Raw genomic sequence first — 26711 nt, 5'->3', positions numbered from 1 at the left:
ACAAAAACCTATTTTTCTACACAATCTCCGTTCAGTGCATCGGCGTTACGTACATTACTGCGAGGGCCTGTATGTTCGCTTGGTAGCAACGTCTTGCTGCATCAATAAAAATCTCCTCATCATCCACGCGCTTCTTCCCATGGAGTGAATTTTTCATTGGGCCACACAGATGGAATTCGGAAGATGCAAGATCCGTGCTGTAGCGCCGGCCGCTGTGGTCGAGCGGTTCTAGGCGCCTCAGTCCAGAACCACACTGCTGCTACGGTCGCAGGTTCGAATCCTGCCTCGGGCATGGATGGGTGTGATTTCCTTAGGTTAGTTAGGTTTAAGTAGTTCTAGGTCTAGGGGACTGATAACCTCAGATGTTTAGTCCCATAGTGCTTAGAGCCATTTGAACCATTTTGAACCGTGCTGTAGCATGGATGGAGAAGAACAGTCGAATGGGGTTTTGTGAGCTCCGCTAGGTTACGCAGACTTTCGTGAGGCCTTACGTTATCATGGAGAAGAGGAAGTTCATTTGCATTTTTGTATCGACGAACACGCTGAAGTCGTCTCTTCAGCTTCCTGAGGTTAGCACAATGCACTTTTGCGTTGGTCATTGCACCACGAGGGGGAACATCAAACAGAATAAGCCCTTCACAGTCTCAGAACACCGTCGCCTGACTTTACCGACTGATGGTGTGGCTTTGATTTTTTCTTTGGAGGAGACGTGGTCGGTGCCCCCTCCCTGTATTGCCGTTTCGTTTCTGGTTTCAAGTTATGAACCTATATTTCATTTACAGTGAAGACGTTCGACAAAAATTTGCCACAATCAGCCTCGCAACGCACAAGCAACTCCGCACAGGTGGTCCTTCGTTGCTCTTAATGGTCTTCTGTTTTGCGGGAAGGAACCCAGCGAGAACACAACTTTGAGTACCGCAACTCGCGCACAGGTGTGTCAGCTCTACCAACAGAGACGTCCTGTTGTGCAGCGAGGTGTTTGATTCCCCGTCGATCATCTCGAACGAGAATGTCGACACGTTCCAACATTGCAGGGCTCGCGTCAGTGTGCGCCCGGCCGGCACGCGGGACATCAGACAGGTTTGCGCGATCTTGCAATAATGACAGACGTTTCGCCCAACGCTTACAGTGCTTTAGTTCGGTACCAGGTTTCCGCAGACATTCTGCAAGCCCATATGAATATCTGCGATGCTCTGCTTTCCGTCAAAAGAAACTCAATGACAGCACTGTGCTTGGAGCGTACCACCGTCACAGACGCCATTTTGCAGGCTGCATATTGCGCCGCCACCTATGGAAACTTCATGAAAATATGAGAGCTGAAGCGGGTATATTCCACGATGTCGCAAAACAAATATCGTATTTTTCAACAAAATTGGCAGAGAAAAAATACGCTCATCGTAGTTTATATTTCAAGCTTTTCAATAGTCTATGGGTGAATGATTCAAAACTAATGAAAACCAGCATAATTAAGGTTGTGCATACTCAACCATAAACGTTTTTTAGACGCTTAACGTGTCCGCCCCCGGCATCTGAGTGGTGCCAGCACGGTAGCTCAGCGTGTTCGGTCAGAGGGTTTAGCTACTCTCTGTAATAAGAAAAACTGGGTGAACGGATCAACGAACAAACTGAAGGGGTGTCATCGGACGTCCGCCACGAACAAATTCAACGAACAATATAGAACAAAATGAGATTAAAAAAAAAGTGGTCAGCGTGACAGAATGTCAATCCTAAAGGCCCGGGTTCGATTCCCGGCTGGGTCGGAGATTTTTCCCGCTCAGGGACTGGGTATTGTGTTGTCCTAATCATCATTAGGGCAGACCAAAGACTGCGATTCATTGGCGGAACACTTAGAAGGTGCAACAGGTCTACCAAAGACACTGCTTACACTACGCTTGTCCGCCCTTTTCTGGAGTACTGCTGTGCGGTGTGGGATCCGCATCAGATGGGACTGACGGATGACATCGAAAAAGTACAAAGAAGGGCAGCTGTTTTGTATTATCGCGAAATAGGGGAGATAGTGTCACAGACATGATACGTGAATTGGAGTGGCAATCATTAAAACAAAGACGTTTTTCGTTGCGACGGGATCTGCTCATGAAATTTCAATCACCAGTTTTCTCCTCCGATTGCGAAAACATTCTGTTGGCACCCACCTCCATAGGGAGAAATGATCATCACGATAAAATGAGAGAAATCAGGGCTGGCACGGAAAAATTTAAGTGCTCGTTTTCCCCACGTGCCGTTCGAGTGTGGAACAGTAGAGAGACAGCATGAAGGTGGTTAATTGGGCCCTCTGCCAGGCACTTTATTGTGAGTAGCAGAGTAATCACGTAGATGTAGATCATCATTTCATCCCTATCGACGCCCAAGTCGCCGAACTGGAGTCAACTCTAAAGACTTGCATCCGGCGAACGGTCTACCCGATGGGAGGCCCTAGCCACACGACGCTTAACGTCAGATGTCTAACATATTAATTCATTCGTAATGCAATCCAATTTTTAAAGCTGTTTCATACATGGAAGTCGATTGTTTGACTCGGAGGGGGGGGGGGGGGAGTGGTTGTAGCCATTCAGTGCAGATGATTGTGTTGAATGCGTATAGGGTGTAAATGATGACTAACTGACAACCTCAGCTGCCAACAGGTGTTGTTGTTATACCTCGATGTGGACAGCTGAAAATGTGTGCCCCGACCGGGACTCGAACCCGGGATCTCCCGCTTACATGGCAGACGCTCTATCCATCTGAGCCACCGAGGACACAGATGAATAGCGCGACTGCAGGGACTTATCCCTTGCACGCTTCCCGTGAGACTCACATTCCCAACTGTCCACAATTCTACATATGTATTGTACCTTATAGACATTTGCCCACCCATTTATTACTCGCGCACGCGCTGGCGATTCCCGTAAGAGTTTGGGCAACCTGTGCGCATTCGCACAGACAAAGGTCAATGGCTGGGTAGCCTTTAACTATATATACGAAGACAGTAACTTGTTCTCGAAAGAACAGTTACTGTTGATGACCGTGCAGCTTTTCCCTGAAATAAATGATGACCAACTGACAATCTCAGCTGCCGACAGGTGTTGTTGTTATACCTCGATGTGGACAGTTGGGAATGTGAGTCTCACGGGAAGCGTGCAAGGGATAAGTCCCTGCTTTCGCGCTTTTCATCTGTGTCCTCGGTGGCTCAGATGGATAGAGCGTCTGCCATGTAAGCGGGAGATCGCGGGTTCGAGTCCCGGTCGGGGCACACATTTTCAGCTGTCATCGAGGTATAAAAACAACACCTGTCGGCAGCTGAGGTTGTCAGTTGGTCATCATTTATTTCAGGGAAAAGCTGCACGGTCATCAACAGTAACTGTTTTCGAGAACAAGTTACTGTCTTCGTATATATAGCGTATATGGTGTACGAGTATTATAAGTTCTGTTCGCGCTTATGTAGTATGTTGATAACGGCAGAAGGTAGATAGTGAAACTCAACGTCGGAAGTTATCCTGCTTCCCCTCTCTGATAACATCGAGGGAACCGCTGAGTTTAATATCCCACTGTGACAGGTGGATCACCGTGAACAGAATCACATGTCGTTCCTCCAGGAGACGCTGCTGAGATGTCTTCCAGCCTGGTCAGCCTGGTGCATAATCTTGTGATCAAGCACTTGGCGCCACCACGTCGCATCCCGTTGCCAGTCAAACTCTCACGATGAAAATTGTTACCACTATCGAAATTCGAACTGGCTACTTCCCAGTCGAACGGGACAGCGGACTGCGGAAGTGTGTTTCCTTCCGCTTTGTTGTATGAAGCAAGACTCTGTGTTTCTCTGTCTGCGGTGTAGTCACGGCAAGACGTCGAAGGTGTTTTCGCACTCTCACTTTACACCCTCCGCGAAATTTTACACCTCGGTGGAAGTCACGCAATGCGGTTCCGCCCGCTTTCTCCGCACAATGCGAACGTCTCCTCGTTGCCGCTCCAGCGGCGCCACCTTAGCGTGAAATTAAAGAACTAGTTAGGGACCACCTAAGCTGTATCAAGCAAGACCCTCCTCTACGTCTAGCAGCGAGGAACTAAATATCACTCAGCACATTTTGGCGCAATGCCCGACAGCGATCCCGATATACACTGACAGATCTACCGACCTGAAGGAAGAGGATTTGCAAACTTCTTCCCCAGTGTGCTAAACAAACCTGTCTACATGCTTCCAACGGAAATTAATAACTTTAATACCGACGTTCTTGCAGTAAGAGAGCCATTCTGATACGCAGTGCATAACATTACCGATATTCTAATAACAACGAATTCGTGTAGCACCCTCGAAAAATCAGAAAATCAGTTCTGTAACTTGAAAACGAACTACACGCTCTGGTCGCATTAACGGGACCACCGCCTATGTTCACCGTTAACGTACAATGGCAGCACTAGCAGTAGAGGGTATATACAGGGTGGTCCATTGATCGTGACCGGGCCAAATGTCTCACGAAATGAGCGTCAAACGAAAAAACTACAAGAACAAAACTAGTTTAGCTTGAAGGGGGAAGCCACATGGTGCTATGGTTGGCCCGCTAGATGGCTCTGCCGTAGGTCAAACGGATATCAACTGCGTTTTTTTAAATAGGAATCTCCAATTTTTATTACATATTCGTGTGGTACGTAAAGAAATATGAATGTTTTAGTTGGACCACTTCTTTCGCTTCGTGATAGATGGCGCTGTAATAGTCACAAACATATGGCTCACAATTTTAGACGAACAGATGGTAACAGGCAGGTTTATTTAAATTAAAGTACTGAACGAAGGTACGTTTGAACATTTTACTTCGGTTGTTCCAATGTGATACATGTACCTTTGTGAACTTATCATTTCTGAGAACGCATGCTGTTACAGCATGATTACCTGTAAATATCACATTAATGCAATAAATGCTCAAAATCATGTCCGTCTACCTCAATGCATTTGGCAATACGTGTAACGACATTCCTCTCAACAGCGAGAAGTTCGCCTTCCGAATGTTCGCACATGCATTGACAATGCGCTGACGCATGTTGTCAGGCGTTGTCGGTGGATCACGATAGCAAATATCCATCAACTTTCCCCACAGAAAGAAATCCGTGGACGTCAGATCCGGTGAACGTGCTTCGACGACCAATCCAACTGTCATGAAATATGCTATTCAATACCGCTTCAACCGCACGCGAGCTATGTGCCGGATATCCATCATGTTGGAAGTACATCGCTATTCTGCCATGCAGTGAAACATCTTTTAGTAACATCGGTAGAACATTAGGTAGGAAATCGGGCATACATTGCACCATTTAGATCGCCATCGATAAAATGGGGGCCAATTATCCTTCCTCCCATAATGCCGCACCATACATTAACCCACCAATGTCGTTGATGTTCCACTTTTCGCAGCCATCGTGGATTTTCCGTTGCCCAATAGTGCATATTAAGCCGGTTTACGTTACCGCTGTTGGTGAATGACGCTTCGTCGTTAAATAGAACGTGTGCGAAAAATCTGTCATCGTCCCGTAATTTCTCTTGTGCCCAGTGGCAAAACTGTACACGACGTTCAAAGTCGTCGCCATGCAATTCCTGGTGCATAGAAATATGGTACGGATGCAATCGATGTTGATGTAGCATTCTCAACACCGACGTTTTTGAGATTCCCGATTCTCGCGCAGTTTGTCTGCTACTGATGTGCGGATTAGCCGCGACAGTAGCTAAAACACCTACTCGGGCATCATCATTTGTTGCAGGTCGTGGTTGACGTTTCACATGTGGCTGAACACTTCCTGTTTCCTTAAATAATGTAACCATCCGGCGAACGGTTCGGACACTTGGATGATGTCGTCCAGGATACCGAGCAGCATACATATCACACGCCCGTTGGGCATTTTAATCACAATAGCCATACATCAACACGATATCGACCTTTTCCTCAATTGGTAAACGGTCCATTTTAACACGGGTAATGTATCACGCCCCCCATGAACCATGGACCTTGCCGTTGGTGGGGAGGCTTGCGTGCCTCAGCGATACAGATAGCCGTACCGTAGGTGCAACCACAACGGAGGGGTATCTGTTGAGAGGCCAGACAAACGTGTGGTTCCTGAAGAGGGGCAGCAGCCTTTTCAGTAGTTGTAAGGGCAACAGTCTGGATGATTGACTGATCTGGCCTTGTAACAATAACCAAAACGGCCTTGCTGTGCTGGTACTGCGAACGGCTGAAAGCAAGGGGAAACTGCAGCCGTAATTCTTCCCGAGGGCATGCAGCTTTACTGTATGATTACATGATGATGGCGTCCTCTTGGGTAAAATATTCCGGAGGTAAAATAGTCCCCCATTCGGATCTCCGGGCGGGGACTACTCAAGAGGATGTCGTTATCAGGAGAAAGAAAACTGGCATTCTACGGATCGGAGCGTGGAATGTCAGATCCCTTAATCGGGCAGGTAGGTTAGAAAATTTAAAAAGGGAAATGGATAGGTTGAAGTTAGATATAGTGGGAATTAGTGAAGTTCGGTGGCAGGAGGAACAAGACTTCTGGTCAGGTGACTACAGGGTTATAAACACAAAATCAAATAGGGGTAATGCAGGAGTAGGTTTAATAATGAATAGGAAAATAGGAATGCGGGTAAGCTACTACAAACAGCATAGTGAACGCATTATTGTGGCCAAGATAGATACGAAGCCCACACCTACTACAGTAGTACAAGTTTATATGCCAACTAGCTCTGCAGATGACGAAGAAATTGAAGAAATGTATGATGAAATAAAAGAAATTATTCAGATTGTGAAGGGAGACGAAAATTTAATAGTCATGGGTGACTGGAATTCGAGTGTAGGAAAAGGGAGAGAAGGAAACATAGTAGGTGAATATGGATTGGGGGACAGAAATGAAAGAGGAAGCCGCCTGGTCGAATTTTGCACAGAGCACAACATAATCATAACTAACACTTGGTTTAAGAATCATGAAAGAAGGTTGTATACATGGAAGAACCCTGGCGATACTAAAAGGTATCAGATAGATTATATAATGGTAAGACAGAGATTTAGGAACCAGGTTTTAAATTGTAAGACATTTCCAGGGGCAGATGTGGACTCTGACCACAATCTATTGGTTATGACCTGTAGATTAAAACTGAAGAAACTGCAAAAAGGTGGGAATTTAAGGAGATGGGACCTGGATAAACTAAAAGAACCAGAGGTTGTACAGAGATTCAGGGAGAGCATAAGGGAGCAATTGACAGGAATGGGGGAAATAAATACAGTAGAAGAAGAATGGGTAGCTTTGAGGGATGAAGTAGTGAAGGCAGCAGAGGATCAAGTAGGTAAAAAGACGAGGGCTAGTAGAAATCCTTGGGTAACAGAAGAAATATTGAATTTAATTGATGAAAGGAGAAAATATAAAAATGCAGTAAGTGAAACAGGAAAAAAGGAATACAAACGTCTCAAAAATGAGATCGACAGGAAGTGCAAAATGGCTAAGCAGGGATGGCTAGAGGACAAATGTAAGGATGTAGAGGCTTATCTCACTAGGGGTAAGATAGATACCGCCTACAGGAAAATTAAAGAGACCTTTGGAGATAAGAGAACGACTTGTATGAATATCAAGACCTCAGATGGAAACCCAGTTCTAAGCAAAGAAGGGAAAGCAGAAAGGTGGAAGGAGTATATAGAGGGTCTATACAAGGGCGATGTACTTGAGGACAATATTATGGAAATGGAAGAGGATGTAGATGAAGATGAAATGGGAGATATGATACTGCGTGAAGAGTTTGACAGAGCACTGAAGGACCTGAATCGAAACAAGGCCCCCGGAGTAGACAATATTCCATTGGAACTACTGACGGCCGTGGGAGAGCCAGTCCTGACAAAACTCTACCATCTGGTGAGCAAGATGTATGAAACAGGCGAAATACCCACAGACTTCAAGAAGAATATAATAATTCCAATCCCAAAGAAAGCAGGTGTTGACAGATGTGAAAATTACCGAACTATCAGCTTAATAAGTCACAGCTGCAAAATACTAACACGAATTCTTTACAGACGAATGGAAAAACTAGTAGAAGCCAACCTCGGGGAAGATCAGTTTGGATTCCGTAGAAACACTGGAACACGTGAGGCAATACTGACCTTACGACTTATCTTAGAAGAAAGATTAAGGAAAGGCAAACCTACGTTTCTAGCATTTGTAGACTTAGAGAAAGCTTTTGACAATGTTGACTGGAATACTCTCTTTCAAATTCTAAAGGTGGCAGGGGTAAAATACAGGGAGCGAAAGGCTATTTACAATTTGTACAGAAACCAGATGGCAGTTATAAGAGTCGAGGGACATGAAAGGGAAGCAGTGGTTGGGAAGGGAGTAAGACAGGGTTGTAGCCTCTCCCCGATGTTGTTCAATCTGTATATTGAGCAAGCAGTAAAGGAAACAAAAGAAAAATTCGGAATAGGTATTAAAATTCATGGAGAAGAAATAAAAACTTTGAGGTTCGCCGATGACATTGTAATTCTGTCAGAGACAGCAAAGGACTTGGAAGAGCAGTTGAATGGAATGGACAGTGTCTTGAAAGGGGGATATAAGATGAACATCAACAAAAGCAAAACAAGGATAATGGAATGTAGTCTAATTAAGTCGGGTGATGCTGAGGGAATTAGATTAGGAAATGAGGCACTTAAAGTAGTAAAGGAGTTTTGCTATTTGGGGAGCAAAATAACTGATGATGGTCGAAGTAGAGAGGATATAAAATGTAGGCTGGCAATGGCAAGGAAAGCGTTTCTGAAGAAGAGAAATTTGTTAACATCCAGTATAGATTTAAGTGTCAGGAAGTCATTTCTGAAAGTATTCGTATGGAGCGTAGCCATGTATGGAAGTGAAACATGGACGATAAATAGTTTGGACAAGAAGAGAATAGAAGCTTTCGAAATGTGGTGCTACAGAAGAATGCTGAAGATTAGATGGGTAGATCACATAACTAATGAGGAAGTATTGAATAGGATTGGGGAGAAGAGAAGTTTGTGGCACAACTTGACCAGAAGAAGGGATCGGTTGGTAGGACATGTTCTGAGGCATCAAGGGATCACCAATTTAGTATTGGAGGGCAGCGTGGAGGGTAAAAATCGTAGAGGGAGACCAAGAGATGAATACACTAAGCAGATTCAGAAGGATGTAGGTTGCAGTAGGTACTGGGAGATGAAAAAGCTTGCACAGGATAGAGTAGCATGGAGAGCTGCATCAAACCAGTCTCAGGACTGAAGACCACAATGTATCACGAAGCAAATACCGTCCGCAATGGCGGAATGTTACTAATACGTTTGTGACTATTACAGCGCCATCTATCACAAAGCGATAAAAGTGGGCCAAGTAAAACATTCATATTTCTTTACGTACTACACGGATACGTAATAAAAAATGGGGGTTCCTATTTTTAAAAAACGCAGTTGATATCCGTTTGATCTACGGCAGCGCCGTCTACCGGCCAACCATAGCGCCATCTGGTTTCCCCCTTCAAGATAGACGAGTTTCGTTCTTTTTAGTTTTTTCGTTTGATGCTTATTTCGTGAGATATTTGTCCCGGTCACTATCAGTGGACCACGCTGTATAGCGTGCCGAGGGGGAGGGGGAGGGGACGCGGAAACAGTGCTGTCGTTGTCGTAATGTGCAAACGGAGCGATTTATCTGGCGTCCAAATGAGTATGGTCATTGGCTTTCGGCCAAAGGGAAGCATTTCCGAAACGCCTAAGTTTGTAGAATTTTCGCGTGCAGCCGTGGTTAAAGTATACCGTGTATTGGAAAATGGCGCTACCCAAAACTGTCGCAAAGGCAACTGTGCCGCACCATGGGGCACAGATCACAGGGATAAACGAAGACTGCGGAAATGTGTATTGGTGGATAGACATGCAATTGGTGAGCAACTGACCGCTCAGTTGAACCAAGGGGCTATCAAGAGTGTGTCCTGAACGGCCTTTCAGCTTAGTTACTGCGTAGGAGCCCCCACAGCAGGGAGATCATGCATCCATGCTGAGTGCTACCAGTATTCATCTGCGACGAAGGCTACAATTAGCACGCCAGTGCTGCAACTGGACAGGCACTGAGCGCCAGCTGGTGATCTTTTAGGATGAATCACGTTTTATGCTCCATCGGATAGATGACAGCTGGCGAATACGGCATGAAACGTCTGAAGGCAAACTGCCTGCAACCAGGAGGGGGCGTTGTGGTCTGGGAAATGTTCTCTTGGTATTCCCTGGGCGATCTCTTCGTTCTGGAAGACTCAGTGTATCAACACAAGTATGCATGTATCCTTGGAGACCATGACCACTCCTATGTTCTGCTTGTTTTTTCTTGGCATGATGGCTTCTACCAGCAGAATAATCCAACGTGTCTCATAAGTCGCATTTCACGTGCTTGGTTCGAAGACCTGGCCACCAATCTCCCCGGATCTAACCCAATCGAGAATTTGTGGGACCGCCTCGATCGGGCTTTCACGCCATGAATCCTCAACCGAGAAACCTGGCGCAGCTGGCCACGCACTGGAGTCGGCATGGCTCCACGCCCGTGTCGGTACCTCCCAGATTCACAATGACTCTGTTCCTGCGTGCCTCACATCAGTCCGCACTGCAAAAGGCGGCTGCTTAGGCTTTCGACAGGTGGTCACAATGTGACTAGGCAGTGTATTACCTCTTCTGTGTACAGGAACTAATCTACCAGTTAATCGTACAGTACAAAGAGTGCAGCTTGGTTGGTTCAAAGGGTATTCCGGACTCATACTCTCCTAATTAGCAACGAGTAATATCTCGGTGCGGATACCTTTTTTTGTACGTCTGCCTGTGGTGTCACCGCCAGACACCACACTTGCTAGGTGGTAGCCTTTAAATCGGCCGCGGTCCGTTAGTATACGTCGGACCCGCGTGTCGCCACTATCAGAGATTGCAGACAGAGCGCCGCCACACGGCAGGTCTAGAGAGACTTCCTAGCACTCGCCCCAGTTGTACAGCCGACTTTGATAGCGATGGTTCACTGACAAAATACGCTCTCAATTGCCGAGACGATAGTTAGCATAGCCTTCAGCTACGTCATTTGCTACGACCTAGCAAGGCGCCATTATCAGTTGCTATTGATATTGTAAATAATGTACAGACAAGAGCTACGTTCAACATTAATGGATTAAAGTTAAGTATTCCTCCATCTGCGTCCGTTTATCTAAGTTCTAATTTCCTTGTCCTGTTCCAGACCTCACGCCAGCCTGCGTGAGCTAAAACGCGTGCCTTTCGGCTTCCTCTAAATTTAGTGGGTTGGTCTCCTGCCAATCCACAACACTGCCTTATACAGTTTTTGTACCTACTTTAACGAAAGGGGCGTTTGGTGAATTGTGCCGATCCTGGGAAACGTCTGAGACGATGAGGAAATACGAAACTTTCAAGGACTCAACCATCCATTCGTAAAAGAGCACGATATTTAAAGCTGAAACCTTAACGACGACCTAAAATCAATAATGAAGACACGGATTTTATCCTACATATCTCCGCAGACTGAAAGCTGTAACTTCTTCATGATGCGAAGATGATCCTTCAGAACCGGCAGATCTAAAGCCCATCTATTCCTCGGTTGTTCCCGCACCGTCTTACACGCCAAACTCCATAAGGCAGTCGCCAGTAGTGGAATTTCCGCTACCTGTAAGTGTCAGAAACGTTTCTCGACAGTCAAAAGTCTACGTTCACACCGCAAGATGCTTTCAAGAGAAAGGCATTCGTCTTTGAATCACAAGAGGTGGAGACCTCGAGCAACGTCGACAACGTTTGTTCATTGGCTCTACAGATGATCACAGGTTTGCTAATGCCGAAAGAAATTCGCATGCACTCATTTTTATAATCGGTTATCTGTGCACGATGTCAATCCTCACACATATTATCTCAAATGACGAACTCCCTAACACCTACTACGGCTGACATACGATTAGCAGTTACTAACATCCTCAGCATAGGACATAAAAAATAATAAGAATTAGATAGTTTTCATGGTTGTGCGTCCGCCTTTGTAGCTCAGTTGTGCTCTGAACTCACCCATAGACGTGCGACATGTTCCTAGTGGTTTTTATCATTTTAAACAGTTTTTAACAGAACTTGGTTACAGAGTCCGTGCAACGACTATGACAAAGGCACACATGAGAAAGCAGTGGAAGATAAAAGTAGAAATGTGATTCAAGAAAAACACCTTCATCATGTCTGGAGAGTAATTTGGCAAGTAACCATAATTTACCAACAAAAGTGAAAGCTTCATCGTACAAGGCAGTAAAGAGGAAAGTCGCAACCAAATCGGAACCTTACGCCATCCATCTACGGGATTCGCCAACGTGTGACAATTGCGGCTTAATAGATACCCAAAACATAAATTTGTGTACACTACAATGAAGGAAATCTGGCAACTCATCTGGTAAATGTTTGTCAGGATAACCCGAACAGCACTTAACAATATAATGGCTGCAGGTTTTTTTTTAAATCTCAGTAATGTGCCCTACCCATATACAAAAAGAAATGCTGTAACCGGTCTGAAAGGCCAGACAGTACATTACCTCCCGACCGAAGAAAACAAAAGCAAAGAAGATTTGGTTCAAAATGGCTCTGAGCACTATCGGACTTAACTTCTGTGGTCATCAGTCCCCTAGAACTTAGAACTACTTAAACCTAACTAACCTAAGGACATCACACACATCCATGCCCGAGGCAGGATTCGAACCTGCGACCGTAGCAGTCCCGCGGTTAAAGAACATTTCCGGCTATACCTTGTACTACAACACCATAACCTAATGAAGACGCAAGACTATAAGAAACGCTTTCTCAACTTTCTAAAAATATTATTGTGCGAAACTTTGTGACCATTTGCAAGCGAAAGAGATCTAAAGACAAGAAATAAATAGCTAGCTTTTGTTGAATTATTTTTTCTCATGTGGTGCCTTTTTGTGGTGTCTGGGCAGGAAACAGATATTTCCTACGAAATGTACAGATCGGAAGCTCTTTAACCTCGTTTTGCGGCGAAGATACATTCATCATCATTGCAAAACACCAATGAACCATACTAAATTGTTTTGACTACCTGGAGCAGCCGAGATGGTGGTATGGCGGCTTCTGCGAGAGGCGTGCTCAGAGTTCTGGAAAGCTAAATTTAGCAAAGAAACCTCGGGAAACCAATGCACAAGTAGAATCATGAAAAGACTGTCGAATAAACCAGTAAACACTTCATCAGTGAAACCTTACGAGCTTTGGGGTCGGAAAAACGAATATGACAAAGACCAATTAGCTCTAGTTTTAGTAATACACAACAGGTGGAAGTATTTTATTTACTTGATTTAGACAGTACAATACATTTTAATTTGCCAACAGCATGGAAAGTATTTCTTAGAATTCTAAACTGATGGAAGAATACATGGCGATAGGTTGGATATGAAAAGAATCATGTGGTGTACTTACGAGATGGCTGTCTTGTGGCTTGCTTCATTTAAGTGAGTTCCGGAGCATCCCTATACACAAAACAGTGGTAATCCGCAAACATTTGCTTCATTCCAACGGCCCTGATATCTTTGTTGCATTACAGAAATATACTAACTGAATGTTTCTTTGTGTTCATCACTAAGAACTCCACAACTAGGAAGGAAAAAGTCTCGCTCTGAAGCGAGAAAATTAATTTTAAGGGACATGTTGGATTCGAGTTGATTTTTTTTTTTTTTTTTCAGGAGTTCTGTCACCAACTGACTACAGTTTTCATGTCTTTTGTTGCCTAAAAATCCATGAATGATTCCCTTGAAGGCTTCCCAAGCTTCCTTTCCCTTATCCTTCAAACTTCGTTCAGACGCATGATGCTTTATATGTAGTCGAATTTGTGGTTCAGTAAAAATACCTTACATAACTTTTGTATCACTGAAAGTAGGAAATTTGTCTCTCAAGTACTTAAAGTCATTTATTTCGCGGATCATACTTCTTACAAAATTTTTCATCAAACCACCTTTATATGGAGGGATGGAAGAAGAACATACTTTTGGATGAAGGACAGGTTCAGCAATGGCATCTATCTCGCAGTAGTTAAGGTTTTCTGTGGGCCATTCTACTTGAATATAATGTGATTTCCTACTTTTTACTCTCTTGTTTATAAAAGGCAGCAGCCTTTAGTGTACCCGAGTTGCATTCGTAAAAGATCAGCGAGGCCTCCTTTTGTGTTAGCATATTGGACTGAATCGAAGAGAACCGTCACGGGGGATATGTTTCCTGTTTGTGAAGTGCATGACCAGCAAGGATAGAAGTAAGACGGTTTCCCGTTGTGAAGTAACACAGCTTTCGAATTAAGCTTGGAGGAGTCTATGAGCAGCCTTGAATCAGTTGGATCATGATTCAGATATTTCATCAAGGCATTAACGTCTCAGTAAACGGCAAGATTGTCTTCCTTCTGAAGAAAAGGTATCAGATCACCATGAAGATGTTGGAGAAGATTTCATTGCTGTAGTCTGGACCCTGTCTTCTTCTTCGACAAATCAAAGTGTCGGATGAGATTTCATGTGACTACGCCTGCGTGGTTCATCACCTTTTTCGACAAAATAAGACACGTGGGTTGTGGAATGCTTGTTGGGTTCTCGTTCTTCAACACTGACTTCATTTTCTACTTCATGATCATAAATTTGGGGTGGAGTAGGGAGTTTTAAACTTTCTGAATATGGAATAGATCGAATAGCAGATCGAAGATTAGGGTATTGAACTGTTTCTGTTTTTTTCATTGACAAACCTGTCAGTGTAAGTGAAGTCAAGAAGAAACAGCTGTTGTCTGTATAATCTGCAGGCACCCGCCAAACAATAGGCACAGTAAAAGTCATAGATCTTTCTTTTTGCCAGCATTCTCGTAGCGTAATTCCACAACAGTTGTAACACATATGCGTAGCCCATGACTTATCCTACCCCCCCCCCCCCTTACCTTCATACCAAAATAATGCTGGTAGGGTGTCTCCACAACAGACGCCAAATTACATTTTTGTGACGAAAGTTTTATTTAAGGAAAATGTAACACTGAATTTACGCATTTTCGTCACATTTTGGTTTAACCAACTTCGCTCTTCAGAAACACTCAAAACTAGAAATTCTGCACTTATTACAACATAAGCAACAGTAATAAATTTGGTAACCTATAGACAACTAAAGAATGTTGTGTTTTTGTCATATAACAAGAGTGGTAATTCCAAAAACAAAATTACTCCAAACTAAAAACCGAGCGAGGTGGTGCAGTGGTTAGCACACTGAACTCGCATTCGGGAAGACGACGGTTAAAACCCGCGTCCGGCCATCCTGATTCAGGTTTTCCGTGATGTCCCTAAACCGCTTCAGGCAAATGCCTGACCGCGCGGCGTGGCCGCGCGGTTAGAGGCGTCATGTCACGGATTGCGCTGCCGCTCCCGCCGGAGGTTCGAGTCCTTCTTCGGGCATGGGTGTGTGTGTTGTTCTTAGCATAAATTAGTTTAAGTAGTGCGTAGGTCTAGGGACCGATGAACTCAGCAGTTTGGTCCCTTAGGAATTCACACACATTTTTTGCAAATGCCTAGATGGTTTCTTTGAAAGTGCACGACCGACTTCCTTCCCCATCCTTTCCTACTGACGACCTTGGTGTTTGGTCCCCTCCCCCGAATCAGCCCCGCTACAGTCGCAGGTTCGAATCCTGCCTCGGACATGGATGTGTGTTATGTTCTTAGGTTAGTAAGGTTTAAGTAGTTCTAAGTTCTAGGGGACTGATGACCTCAGATGTTAAGTCCCATAGCGCTCAGACCCATTTGAACCATCTGAACCGAATCAACCAACCAACCAAACAAACAAACTAAAAACATGCATCGGAAGTAATAACATGTACAGTAAGATCTAATCGGTCATTTCTAGGGTTCTGTACTTCAGTTGGAATCATCATAGGATTTCTTTGTTATCTGTCTGTCTGTCTGTCCAATTGTTAAAGACCCTCTTCCTCAGAAACAGTTAGAAGTATCAAGTTGATATCTATGTCACGTGCTATGGTCTACGGTCCCTTGGAGGTGTAAATAATTGACGCTTCCGCAAGGCGTTAATTTGTAATTACGTAATATGGAATAAATATTTCTTTTGTCATTTGTTATCCGACTGTCCGTCTCTCCGTCCGCCTGTTAAGATCCCATGTTGTCAGGAACGGGTACACGTACCAAGTTGAAATTTACGCCACGTATTAAAGTCTATAGCTTCCTGGCGGAGTAATAAATATAAGCTTCTAACTCAATACATTCAAAAGATACGGCCATGTATGTCACATATTTTAATACTCACACACTCACTCGTCAAACGTAGAGAATCTTGTAGGGTACTTACCGTTGACATAGAATCATGAAATTTGCCAAGAAGGAAAGTTCAGCAGTACAAGTAAAGGAAAACTATGAAACGTGTTAATTTTTAATTAATTTACGCGAATAACATTTTTTTCCACTTGTTATCCGATTTCTTCATATTCCGGGATCGATATCTTGCAAGTTTCAATGTCCAGAACAGGAAAAAATCGATTCTTGGGATGAATGAAATGCTACAGACAGAATCAAGTTTGTGCGGAACCCTCAAAACGCGACTCCTATGCGCACCTGGCCTGTTTTTTTACGGTAATTCTTGAATACCGGAGGTGCAAATACATGAGATTAAACCATTTTTGAGCCAGCCACACTTTCGTTGTTGGGGAATGGTTTCAAACGGAACACTGAAATTGAACGCGGTGGTCGACAGAAGACGGTAAAGAGCAGGTTGCCCGGAACGCCAGTGGGAAGTCCACGCCAGTTCTCGACGGACCACAGACCTGGATTCCAGGAGAGAAAGTTCCGCATTTTGAAAGAGTCCCTCATACTGCTGCACCCGTAAGCGGCTTACTCACGAATGCAGTTGTGTGGGACGGGATAGGACCGGAACCGGCAACTCCACGGCGAAAGCCGAAGAGGAGATTCATTGGCTCATAAATTGTCCACGTGACGCTACCGTGGGGCTGCTGGGAGAACTGGCCAGCTTCATAAATTCCACTTGTCCCGTTTTCGATTTTATTCGTAATTTCCTCACCACGAGTAACTGAAGTCGAGAATAGATTTGAGTCTATGGGATATGATTTTTTAAGAAGGTTGCATTCTTAATAAGATGCTGCTGATATATGTAGATAATCTATTATTTACGAATAAAACTCAAAATAGGAATCAACATCAGTCATATTAGACATATGCTGTCGAAAGAGGGCGTAGTAATTCCCAATACGCGTCTCTCCATTGCTGGAGATACCTAGTACATCTAGCAAGTGCAATCACGGTGAGGTGCAGGCAAGCCATGATGTGTCCTCCACGCAGCACTGCCTGGGCAATCCATGGAGGAGGACCTCATGTTAGTAACTCCTAATGTCACTTCTGAGCCAAAGTTGCCTAACTAATACCACCTGTTTTGTAATATTTAATTATTAATGTGTAATTTGTATTACAAGTGCCACAAATGCAGAACACTTCCGGATCCATAACATGACTTGTTACATTTAACGTGTACTTCCTTTTTCTTCTCCTAATTTTTAATCTGATGCTTCTGGACCAAAAAGGTCGATAGCTGTGTAACCCTCAGTTTTTGAATGGTTTTTGCGTTAAAAATCCACATCTCATTACCAACTAGTAACTGAGGAGATTCCTTCCTAGACAAGCGATAAGCTTAGTTTCGAAAGATCTATTTTCATTACTACAAACATTCTGCTCCGCGTTTATACTCTTCTCCTTATTTCTTTTGCTGTCCGCTCCTGGCAATTGAGTGGCCACCGCGACGGAATGTCACACCTAACGGCCCTGGTTCGATTCCCGGCTGGGTCGGAGATTTTCTCCGCTCAGGGACTAGGTGTTGGTTTGCCCTTATCATCATCATTTCATCCCAATCGACACGGAAGTCGCCGAAGTGGCGTCAATTCGAAAGACTTGCACCAGGCGAACGGTCTACCCGACGGGAGGCCGTAGCCACACGGCATTCCATTCCTCTTGCTACCTAACCGATCATTGACTTTCATCGTCCTAAAGACAAATAACATATAGAAGAATGGAAAATGAAATCGAGGCTCTGTTAGAGGGCGATCAGTTTGGCAGGACGAAAGATAAGGGCACAGCAGATCTGACGAGATTGATAAATCGAAGCAAGACTTAAGAAAAACAAAGACCACAAAGAAATAGCGTTCGACAGTCTGAAATGGTCCAAGATGTTCGAAATTCTCATAATAATAGGTGTAACGTATAGCTAAAGATAGATAATGTATCATTTGTACAAGAGCCAAGAGGGTACAATAAGAATGCAAAACCAAGAGAGAAGTGTTCGGTCTTTGTTCAACCTCAGATGCAGTGACGTAAATAAAGAAAAGCTTCAGGAAAAGGATTAAAGTTGAATGGCATGAGTGCAAATATGGACTGAGAGTAAACCGAAGAAAGGGGAAATTAATGGGGAGCAGCGGAAATGAAATTAGTGATAAACTTAACATCAAAATTGAGGACCACGAAATATACGAAACTAAGTTGTTCTGCTACCTTGGAACCAAAATAACATACGAGGGATGAAGCAAGGTGGACTTATAAAGTTAACTGGCACAAGCTAAGAGGGCATTCTTGGCCAAAAAGTATCAAACATCGGCCTTAATCCGAGGAAGAAATTCTGAGAATGTACATTTGGTGCAAAGCGTTGTATGGTAGTGAATCATTGACTGTGGGAAAACCAGAAAAGAAGAGAATCGAAGTGTTTGAGATGTGATAAGATTAGGAACGAAGAGGCACTCCTCAGAACCGACGAAGAAAGGAACGTTTGGAGAAGACTGACGATATGTTGCAACATGTGTTAAGGCATCAGGGAATAACTTCTAAGGTACTAGAGGAAGCCGTAGCGGTTAAAAACTGTAGGGGAATACAGATATTGTAATAAACCCGGCACGTAATTGAGGACGTGGGATGTAAGAGCTACTTTTAGATGAGAGATTGGCACAAGAGAAAGCAATTCGTTACGGGCCACTTCAAACCCGTGAGAAGACTGATAACCAAAAATGGAAAAAAACTCGTCAACTGGTTCTGTGGCTTCGCTGTTGATTTGTACAATTTTCGACTCGTTTATTGAGGTTTATTTTAGTGTGATTATAATTTATTTCCAAGTCTACTTCCAAACTTTTTGTGTGTTAAGCTCTTCGTGTGATCTGAAGTTTACCTCAATGAACAGAACACGGTATCAGAGAAACTAAGATGGTTCCACAATGGTCCACTGGTAGGTCTTCTCCGTTGTCTCTGTGCTTTTATCTTCTTGCCTGTTTCGATCATAGTGAATCTTTAATCACGGTTTTTCATACACTCTGTTATCTTTTGAATATTGTACGTCTTATTCATTTCTTTGCTTCCAAAATTTCCGCCTTACGCGAAACACAATTCATTTATATTTCGTTGCTCTTTATATGTTTCAGTACTTCATGTGGTATCTTCAGGGATTTTTTCCTTATTACTCTCGCATAAATCTACGAGCTGATTTGCGCTGATAGTGTTAACGAAACATGTTTTATACTATTTGTTATAATTTCTCGTGCTGTTTCTTTCCTCGACCAGTTTCGTTTGAAAAAATGCGGAATTTGTTGTGGGACATCGCGGAATATTTCCACTTCAGTCACTATCGTTTCATGAAGTTCCGATACGTGGCGGTGCTATACGTACTGTTCAAATTGGCGTATGTAACGGAGGTGTGTTGCAAGTGGGGAGCTCACATTGTTTGTTTTTTTTTTTCGTGAAAAAAAACATCGCAGATATTCACAGGCGCTTGCAGAACGTCTTCAGAACTTCATTGGACTGTTTCTCAGTCACTTCACAACCGGGATCTCGCAACTTCCACCTTGCATCTGCTTGGTCCAATGAAGGATGCACCCTGCGGAAAGCAGAATGTGGATGATGGGGAGATTATTAACGCAGCAAGACGTTGGCTTGGACGTCGACCAGTAAAGTGGTACGATGCGGGTATATAAGCCCTCTCAGAACGCTGGCGTAATGCCGTCGCACTGAACGGAGATTATGTTGGAAAACAAGATTTTGTAACCAAATGAGTGGAGAATAATTTCGTGCATTGGAATCCTGTATAAAACCAACTTCCTTTCAGAAAAAAAGTGTTTCATTACTTACTGAACGCGCCTCGTATTTCTAGAGAGGACTTCCCTCTTGAAAACTTTCCAGTACAGCAGATTAAGGGCTGTCTGTTGTTTTCGTAGCCTCTGCACGTGTTTCGTTTGTATAGACATGCGTTGTCGAAGGACACGGCGCAGCACTGTTGTTTGCTGTTGCCTGTAGCCAGCATGCTATTAAATTCTCTGTACCATCAAAGAGATGCATCAGATAACGTACTGCGTATTTTCCACGTGTAAATGCAGGCAGCGTCACTCAACATAAATCTGCGGTCAGAGGTGAAAATCACGTAAACATTTTTTCTCTATGGCGTGACTGGCAGGAGTACTCAATATGCAAACAGCGGAACTCCTCCAGGGTGAAGCTTTTGTTTGTCCTTTCTTTGAGTTTAATGTCCCGCCTTTATCGAAGTTGCTCCAGCTGTATAACCTCTGGTTTATGTAAGTGCCTGAAAGAAAGTGTGGTGGGGACAAGACGTACAGTAGTTACCTGCGCTTCTTGAGTTGAGAGAGAGAGAGATGGAAGCGCTTAGGTGAAAAGATTAAAGATTAAAGTGTGTAAAATCTTATGGGACTTAACTGCTAAGGTCATCAGTCCCTAAGCTGACACACTACTTAACCTAAATTATCCCAAACACAAACACACACCCATGCCCGAGGGAGCACTCGAACCTCCGCCGGGACCAGCCGCACAGTCCATGGCTGCAGCGCCGTAGGTGAAAAAGACTGAAGCGATCGTCAAGTGAGGTCTTAGGATTATGTCAGTCCCAAATTTCTAATATTGTAACGAAATTTCATCTTACAATAATTATTTGGAAATGAGCACAGTCAGAGTTAAAAGTACCAACTGCTACGAAATATACCGGGTGCTTAGAATTAAGATGCAGCTACTCGCAGTTATCCAGTGTGGGCTTTAATTATCGTATGTCAGCGAAACTTGGAACAAATTCTAATGCTTTAAAGCGGAACAGATTTACGCTGAAAAAAATTAGTTGCAATTTTGGCATCCAGATGCAAATGTGGCACTGTGAATGCATGAAAGACGTATAGAAATGTTTTCAAATGTAATGAATTACGAGCAGGACGCAGGCAGAAAAGGTCATATATTCGAGAGAGGCATAATGTTTATTTTGTTATTAACCGCTGCTTTCACATTTCGTTCAATATGAGCACCGGACACGAGATGCTGCATCCTTCGTTTATTAATAACCATAAATGAAATTCTGTTAAAGACAAGTATCTTTTGACTCATCTTCTTCAGTTTTAGAGTAAATAAAAATTTTGATAAAAGCAGACTTCACTCTCACTATAAGATCCTTAACGTCTCCTATAGCTTTCCTAATTAGGCAGTATAACGATAACTTGGTATAGTAACAAATTCTGCTTTGCTGCGTCGGCCTTGTCCCTTGCGTACAGTGGCCAAATTAGACGAGAGGACATTGTTGTTTCATTAGCCGCAGTAGAAGCAGCTTGAGCACACACACTCTACCAAATCTATAGAGTCTAATTAAAGACGGCGCCTCTTCAACATCGATACTGAAGCGGTCCTAATGCCTCAGCTCCATGATTGCTCGAGTATTTCCATATGCCCACACGTGCGTATTGCGGTAATTTAGTATCCCATCTGTTGTGAATTCTGCCTCGTCTGTCAGCAAAATCAAAGTATCAAGTGCTGACCTTTAACGGCCCATATCTCAACAGATATTGTTTTCCAGACAGATACGAGAGAGTGCTGGAAAATAATGCCTGTTCCCAATATAGGTTGAGGTATTACACGTCATGCATATTACTTGGTCGGCTTTACCGCAACACGGACGCAGGCTGCAACATTCTGTCGCTAGAGGACTCGGAATTGTACAGTGTGCCGCGCTGGGTACCGGCGCGGTCTTAGGCGCCTTGTCACGGTTCGCGCTCCTCCCTTGTCGGAGGTTCGAGTCCTCCCTCGGCATTGGTGTGTGTGTGCTGTCGTTAGTGTAAGTTGGTTTAAGTTAGGTTAGGTAGCCCAGGGGCCGCTGACCTCTGCAGGTTGGTCCCACAGGAACTTACCACAAATTTCCAATTTCCAATTGTACAGTGTGACAAGGCGGCGCGTAATGCAACTCTGTTGGTGCGTGAGCAGCAGCGTGCTGTGTGCACAGTGGGTGCCTCGAATGCTCACTCCTGACACGACACACAAGAGGCTGGTCACCTTTCAATAATATCTTCGGGGTTTTGAGCGTGAGTGTCATGGATTGCTTAACAACATTGTGATAGGCGATGAAAGCTGGGTTCACCATTTTGACCCCGAAGGCAAGAGAGGACGCCAAAAACTGTAAGACCATGTCACCAGCAGGAAAAGTCATGCTCACAGTGTTCTGGGATGTTTAAGATGTGGTGCACTTCGAATTCATGCCTAAAGGCACCACCATAAACTCTGCAAAGTAATGCGAGGCCCACAGAAAACTGAAAGCACGGTTTCGAAGAGTTAGTTCACGCATATAGCACCTCCTTCAGCATAACAATGCCAGACCACACACGTGCGCTGCGACAGCTGCAACAATCCGACGCCCTGGGTTCACTGTCATCGGTCATCCTCCATACAGACCCGGCTTGGCGCCATCCGATTTTCATCTGCTTCATCAACTTAAAGAGTACCTCCGAGGACCTCCCTTTGATAGTGATGATAGTGGTGGAGGTTGTGGCTCCGTCGATAAAATCAATCACTCTACAGCGAAGGTATCAACAAATTGGTCTCCCGTTTGGAGAACTTTTGTTCGTCGTCTGGGTGACTATGGTGAGAAATGAATATGGAGACATGTAGAATAAAGCTGTAGAATGTTAATAAAAGTTTGTTTTATTTAAAATGTTTTAATAATTTCCACACAAAAATTCGGACACATTTCTTTTCAGGAACCCTTGCAATTATAGGAACTTTTCTTTTAGTTTCGACCAGGAATATGTTACACTCTTTTTATAGATTCTGCATAAAAGAAATGGCTAATAATAGAATCTAGGGCCCTCTTGGATAAATTTCTGTGGACGACCATGAGTGACAACATCAACATAAGACTTCCGTCATACAATTCTGTTCGACTCTATAGAGTTCTGATCAGGAAGCAGTTAAAACTGTCTCGGGTGCAGTCAGTGGTTGAACCGTATCGATGTGTTGGTTGCAGCTGTTCGACAAGCTGAAGGCGGAGCGCGGAGCGGACCTGATCGGCCGCAAAGTGGTGGGCGTCGCTGGGGACGTGGCTGCGCCCGACCTGGGGCTGTCGGCGGCCGACCGCAAGACGCTGTGCGAGCGCGTCTCCATCATCTACCACGCCGCCGCCACCATCCGCTTCGACGAGGAGCTCAAGAAGGCCGTCATGCTCAACACCAGGGGCACCAGGCTCATGCTCGAGCTCGCCAAGGAGGTCAAGAAGCTCGATGTAAGTACCATGCTGTCAAAAGCAATCCGTACCCAGACTGGATGTCGAACGGCAGTTTGTAACAGTCCTCCCCCTCTCGTCGTGCTTAAAATGTTCGTTTAGCAGTCGAAAATGTAATCTGGATAACCAGAATTTGCATTTACTCGGGGGCGAAGAAGTTACATACAGGTGAACAAGCCAAGTTTAACAGCTTTGACCGTTCGCTTATTACCAACCGCAAGTCCCTGTTGTCAACTTTTGATAGAGATGACAGTATTTGTACACTGAAATTCAATAGATAATACAAGGTCCAGTCCAGTAACATTAATATGACCACCACGTGCTATAACCACTCACAGACGGCATATGTCAACATTAGCGGTACAGGATAGACGCTGAAGACCCAAAGGAACTGGTACACCTGCCTAATATCGTGTATGGTCGCAGCGAGCGGACAGAAGTGCCGCAACACAACGTGGCATGAACTCGACTAACGTCTTAAGTAGTGTTGGAGGGAACTGACACCAGGAATCCTGCAGGCCTGTCCATAAATCCGTAAGAATACTTAGGTGTGGAGATCTCTTCTGAATAGCACGTTTCAAGGCAAGCCAGGTACGCTCATTAACGTTCATGTTTCAGGAGTTTGATGCCAAGCGGAAGTGTTTAGACTCAGAAGAGTGATCATGGAGCCACTCTGTAGCAATTCTGGACGTGTGAGGTGTCGCATTGTCCTGCTGAAATTGCCCAAGTCCGTAGGAATGCACTATCGACATGAATGGATGCAGGTGATCAGACAGGACGCGTACGTACGTCACCTCTCAAAGACCGTACCAGGGGTCCCATGTCACTCCATCTGCACACGCCCTACATCATTACAGAGCCTCCGCCAGCTTGAACAGTCCCCTGTTGACATGCAGGGTCCATGGACTCATGAGGTTGCCTCCATACCCGTACACGTCCATCCGCTCGATACAATTTGGAACGAGACTGGTTCGACCAGGAAACATGTTTCCAGTCATCAGCAGTTCAATGTCGGTGTTGACGTGCGCAGGCGGCACGTAAAGCTTTGTGTCGTGCAGTCGTCAAGGGTAGACGAGTGGGCCTTCGGCTCCGGAAGCCCATACCGATGACATTTCGTTGAATGGTTCGCATGCAGGCCCAGCATTGAAATCTGCAGCAATTTATGGAAGGGTTGCACTTCTGTCACGTTGAACGATTCGATCTTTTTCCAGCAACAGCGATGACGAGATTTGACGTTTTACCGGATTCCTGATATCCACGGTGAAATGGTTGTACGGGAAGGTCACCATTTCATCGCTATCTCAGAGATGCTGTCTCCCATCGCTCGAACGCTGATTATATCACCATGTTCAAACTCACTTAAATCTTGGAAACCTGTCATTGTAGCAGCAGTGACCGATCTAACAACTGCGCCTGACACTTGTTGCTTATATAGGCGTTGCCGACCGCAGTGCCGTATTCTGCCTGTTTGCATATCTCTTTATTTGAATACGCATGTCTATACCAGTTTCTTTGGCGCTCCAGCGTATAAAGCGTGTTGGTGGGGGAGGGGGAGAGGGAGGGGAGGGGGGGGGGGGGTTACCCGGAAAATAGTACATTCGTTGTTGTATGAGCTGTAAATGGAGCGATTTATCTGACGTCATGGTCATTGGCTTTCAGGCCAAGGGTGGAAGCATTTCCGAAACGGCTTATTTCGTAAACTGTTAGCATGCCCCCACGGCTAAAGTATAAAGTATACTGCGCATGGCAAATGGCGCTATTCAAAACTGATTTCATCCACCACATACCATAGATGACTGCGGTGAATGACGGCTGCAGAAATGTGTACGGGCGAATAAATGTGCAAATGTTGAGCAGATGAACCAAGCGACTACTAATAGCGTTTCCTCGTCGATCGTTCAATGAACGTTGCTGCATATAGTATTCCGCACCTTTGACTACATAGGGGACGAAGGCTAGAATTTGCACGCCAATACCGTAACTGAACGTCCAATGAGTGGTGACAGATGAATCACGCTTTATGCTTCATCGTACAGACGGACGTTGGCGTGCACTACGACAGTTGTCGTAAGGGCCCAGGGCGGAGGGGTATTCATCTATGGGTAGCATGTTCACCCCCCCCCCCCCCATATGCAATTTCTTTTTCCTTGGCACGATGGCATCAACCGGCGGGACAGTGCTACATGTCGAATAGCTTGCAGTGTACGTGCTTAGTTCGAAGTGCACCAGAGAGTTCACCATCGTCTACTGACCAGCAAACCCCTTCGATCTAAACTCAGTCAAGAATCCGTGGGACGACGTCGAGCGGTCTGTTCGTGCCATAGATCCTCAACTGAGAAACCTAGCGCGTCTTTCCACGGCACCGTAGTCAGCAAGGCCCCACATCCCTGCCAGTGCTTCCCAGAAGCTCCATGAGTCTCTCTCTACCTGCACTGGGCGGTTATTCAGACTTTTGACAGATCGTCACATCAATGTGACTGGTTCGCGTGCAATGCATTTGGTTTTACTTAGCGAGTAAGAAAAAGTACTTGCAGTTGACGTCACTGTCCATCAGACGACAAATTTGATTAACAACTGTTCCGCCCGCACTCCCAGTCATGGTTGACTTACAACACTGGCTGCGTCAGATTCATCAACAGTTTGATCTTACCATCAGTTTTTTATTTATTTTTGAGTCATCAGTCTTCTGACTGATTTCTGGTTTGATGCAACCCCCCAAGAATTCCTGTCTTGTATTAGATCCTTCATATCAGTGGATCCCTTGCATTCTATATCCTCAATTATTTCTTGGATATATCCCAATCCCTGTCTTTCCCTATAGTTTTTACATTCTACAGCTTCCTGTAGTACCATGAAAGCTATTCCGTGACGCCGTAGCAAATGTCCTGTTATCCGATCCCTTCTTCTTGTCAGTGTTTTCCATACGTTCCTCTCTCCGACAATTCTGCAGAGAGCCTCCTCATTCCTTATCTCATCAGTCCACCTAATTCTCAACACAGCACCATATCACAAACGCGTCGATTCTCTTCTTTTCCGGCTTTCGTGCAGCCGATGAGTCAGTACGATACAATGCTGCGCTCCAAACGTAAATTCTCAGAAATTTATTCTCAAATTAAGGCCGATGTTTGATAC

The 26711-nt window shown here is 44.6% G+C and overlaps 1 protein-coding gene and 1 non-coding gene across 2 annotated transcripts in view; one reads left to right on the top strand and one right to left on the bottom strand.

Annotated features, from left to right (window-relative positions):
- The window catches only part of LOC124711269 (putative fatty acyl-CoA reductase CG5065), a 245037-nt gene that overhangs the window by 166692 nt on the left and 51634 nt on the right, over positions 1-26711 (top strand). Inside the window, exon 3 of the mRNA XM_047241250.1 lies at positions 23325-23579. Coding sequence (XP_047097206.1) covers positions 23325-23579 — 255 coding nt within the window. The remainder of the gene's footprint in view (positions 1-23324; positions 23580-26711) is intronic.
- On the bottom strand, positions 2683-2756 carry Trnat-ugu. Its single transcript has one exon. It is a non-coding gene; the product is annotated as a tRNA-Thr (tRNA).

The sequence above is a fragment of the Schistocerca piceifrons genome, chromosome 8 (genome assembly GCF_021461385.2).
Source record: "Schistocerca piceifrons isolate TAMUIC-IGC-003096 chromosome 8, iqSchPice1.1, whole genome shotgun sequence".
Lineage (NCBI taxonomy): Eukaryota > Metazoa > Arthropoda > Insecta > Orthoptera > Acrididae > Schistocerca > Schistocerca piceifrons.
Note: the sequence above shows the minus strand (reverse complement) of the source record. Positions and strands in the feature narration are given on the sequence as shown.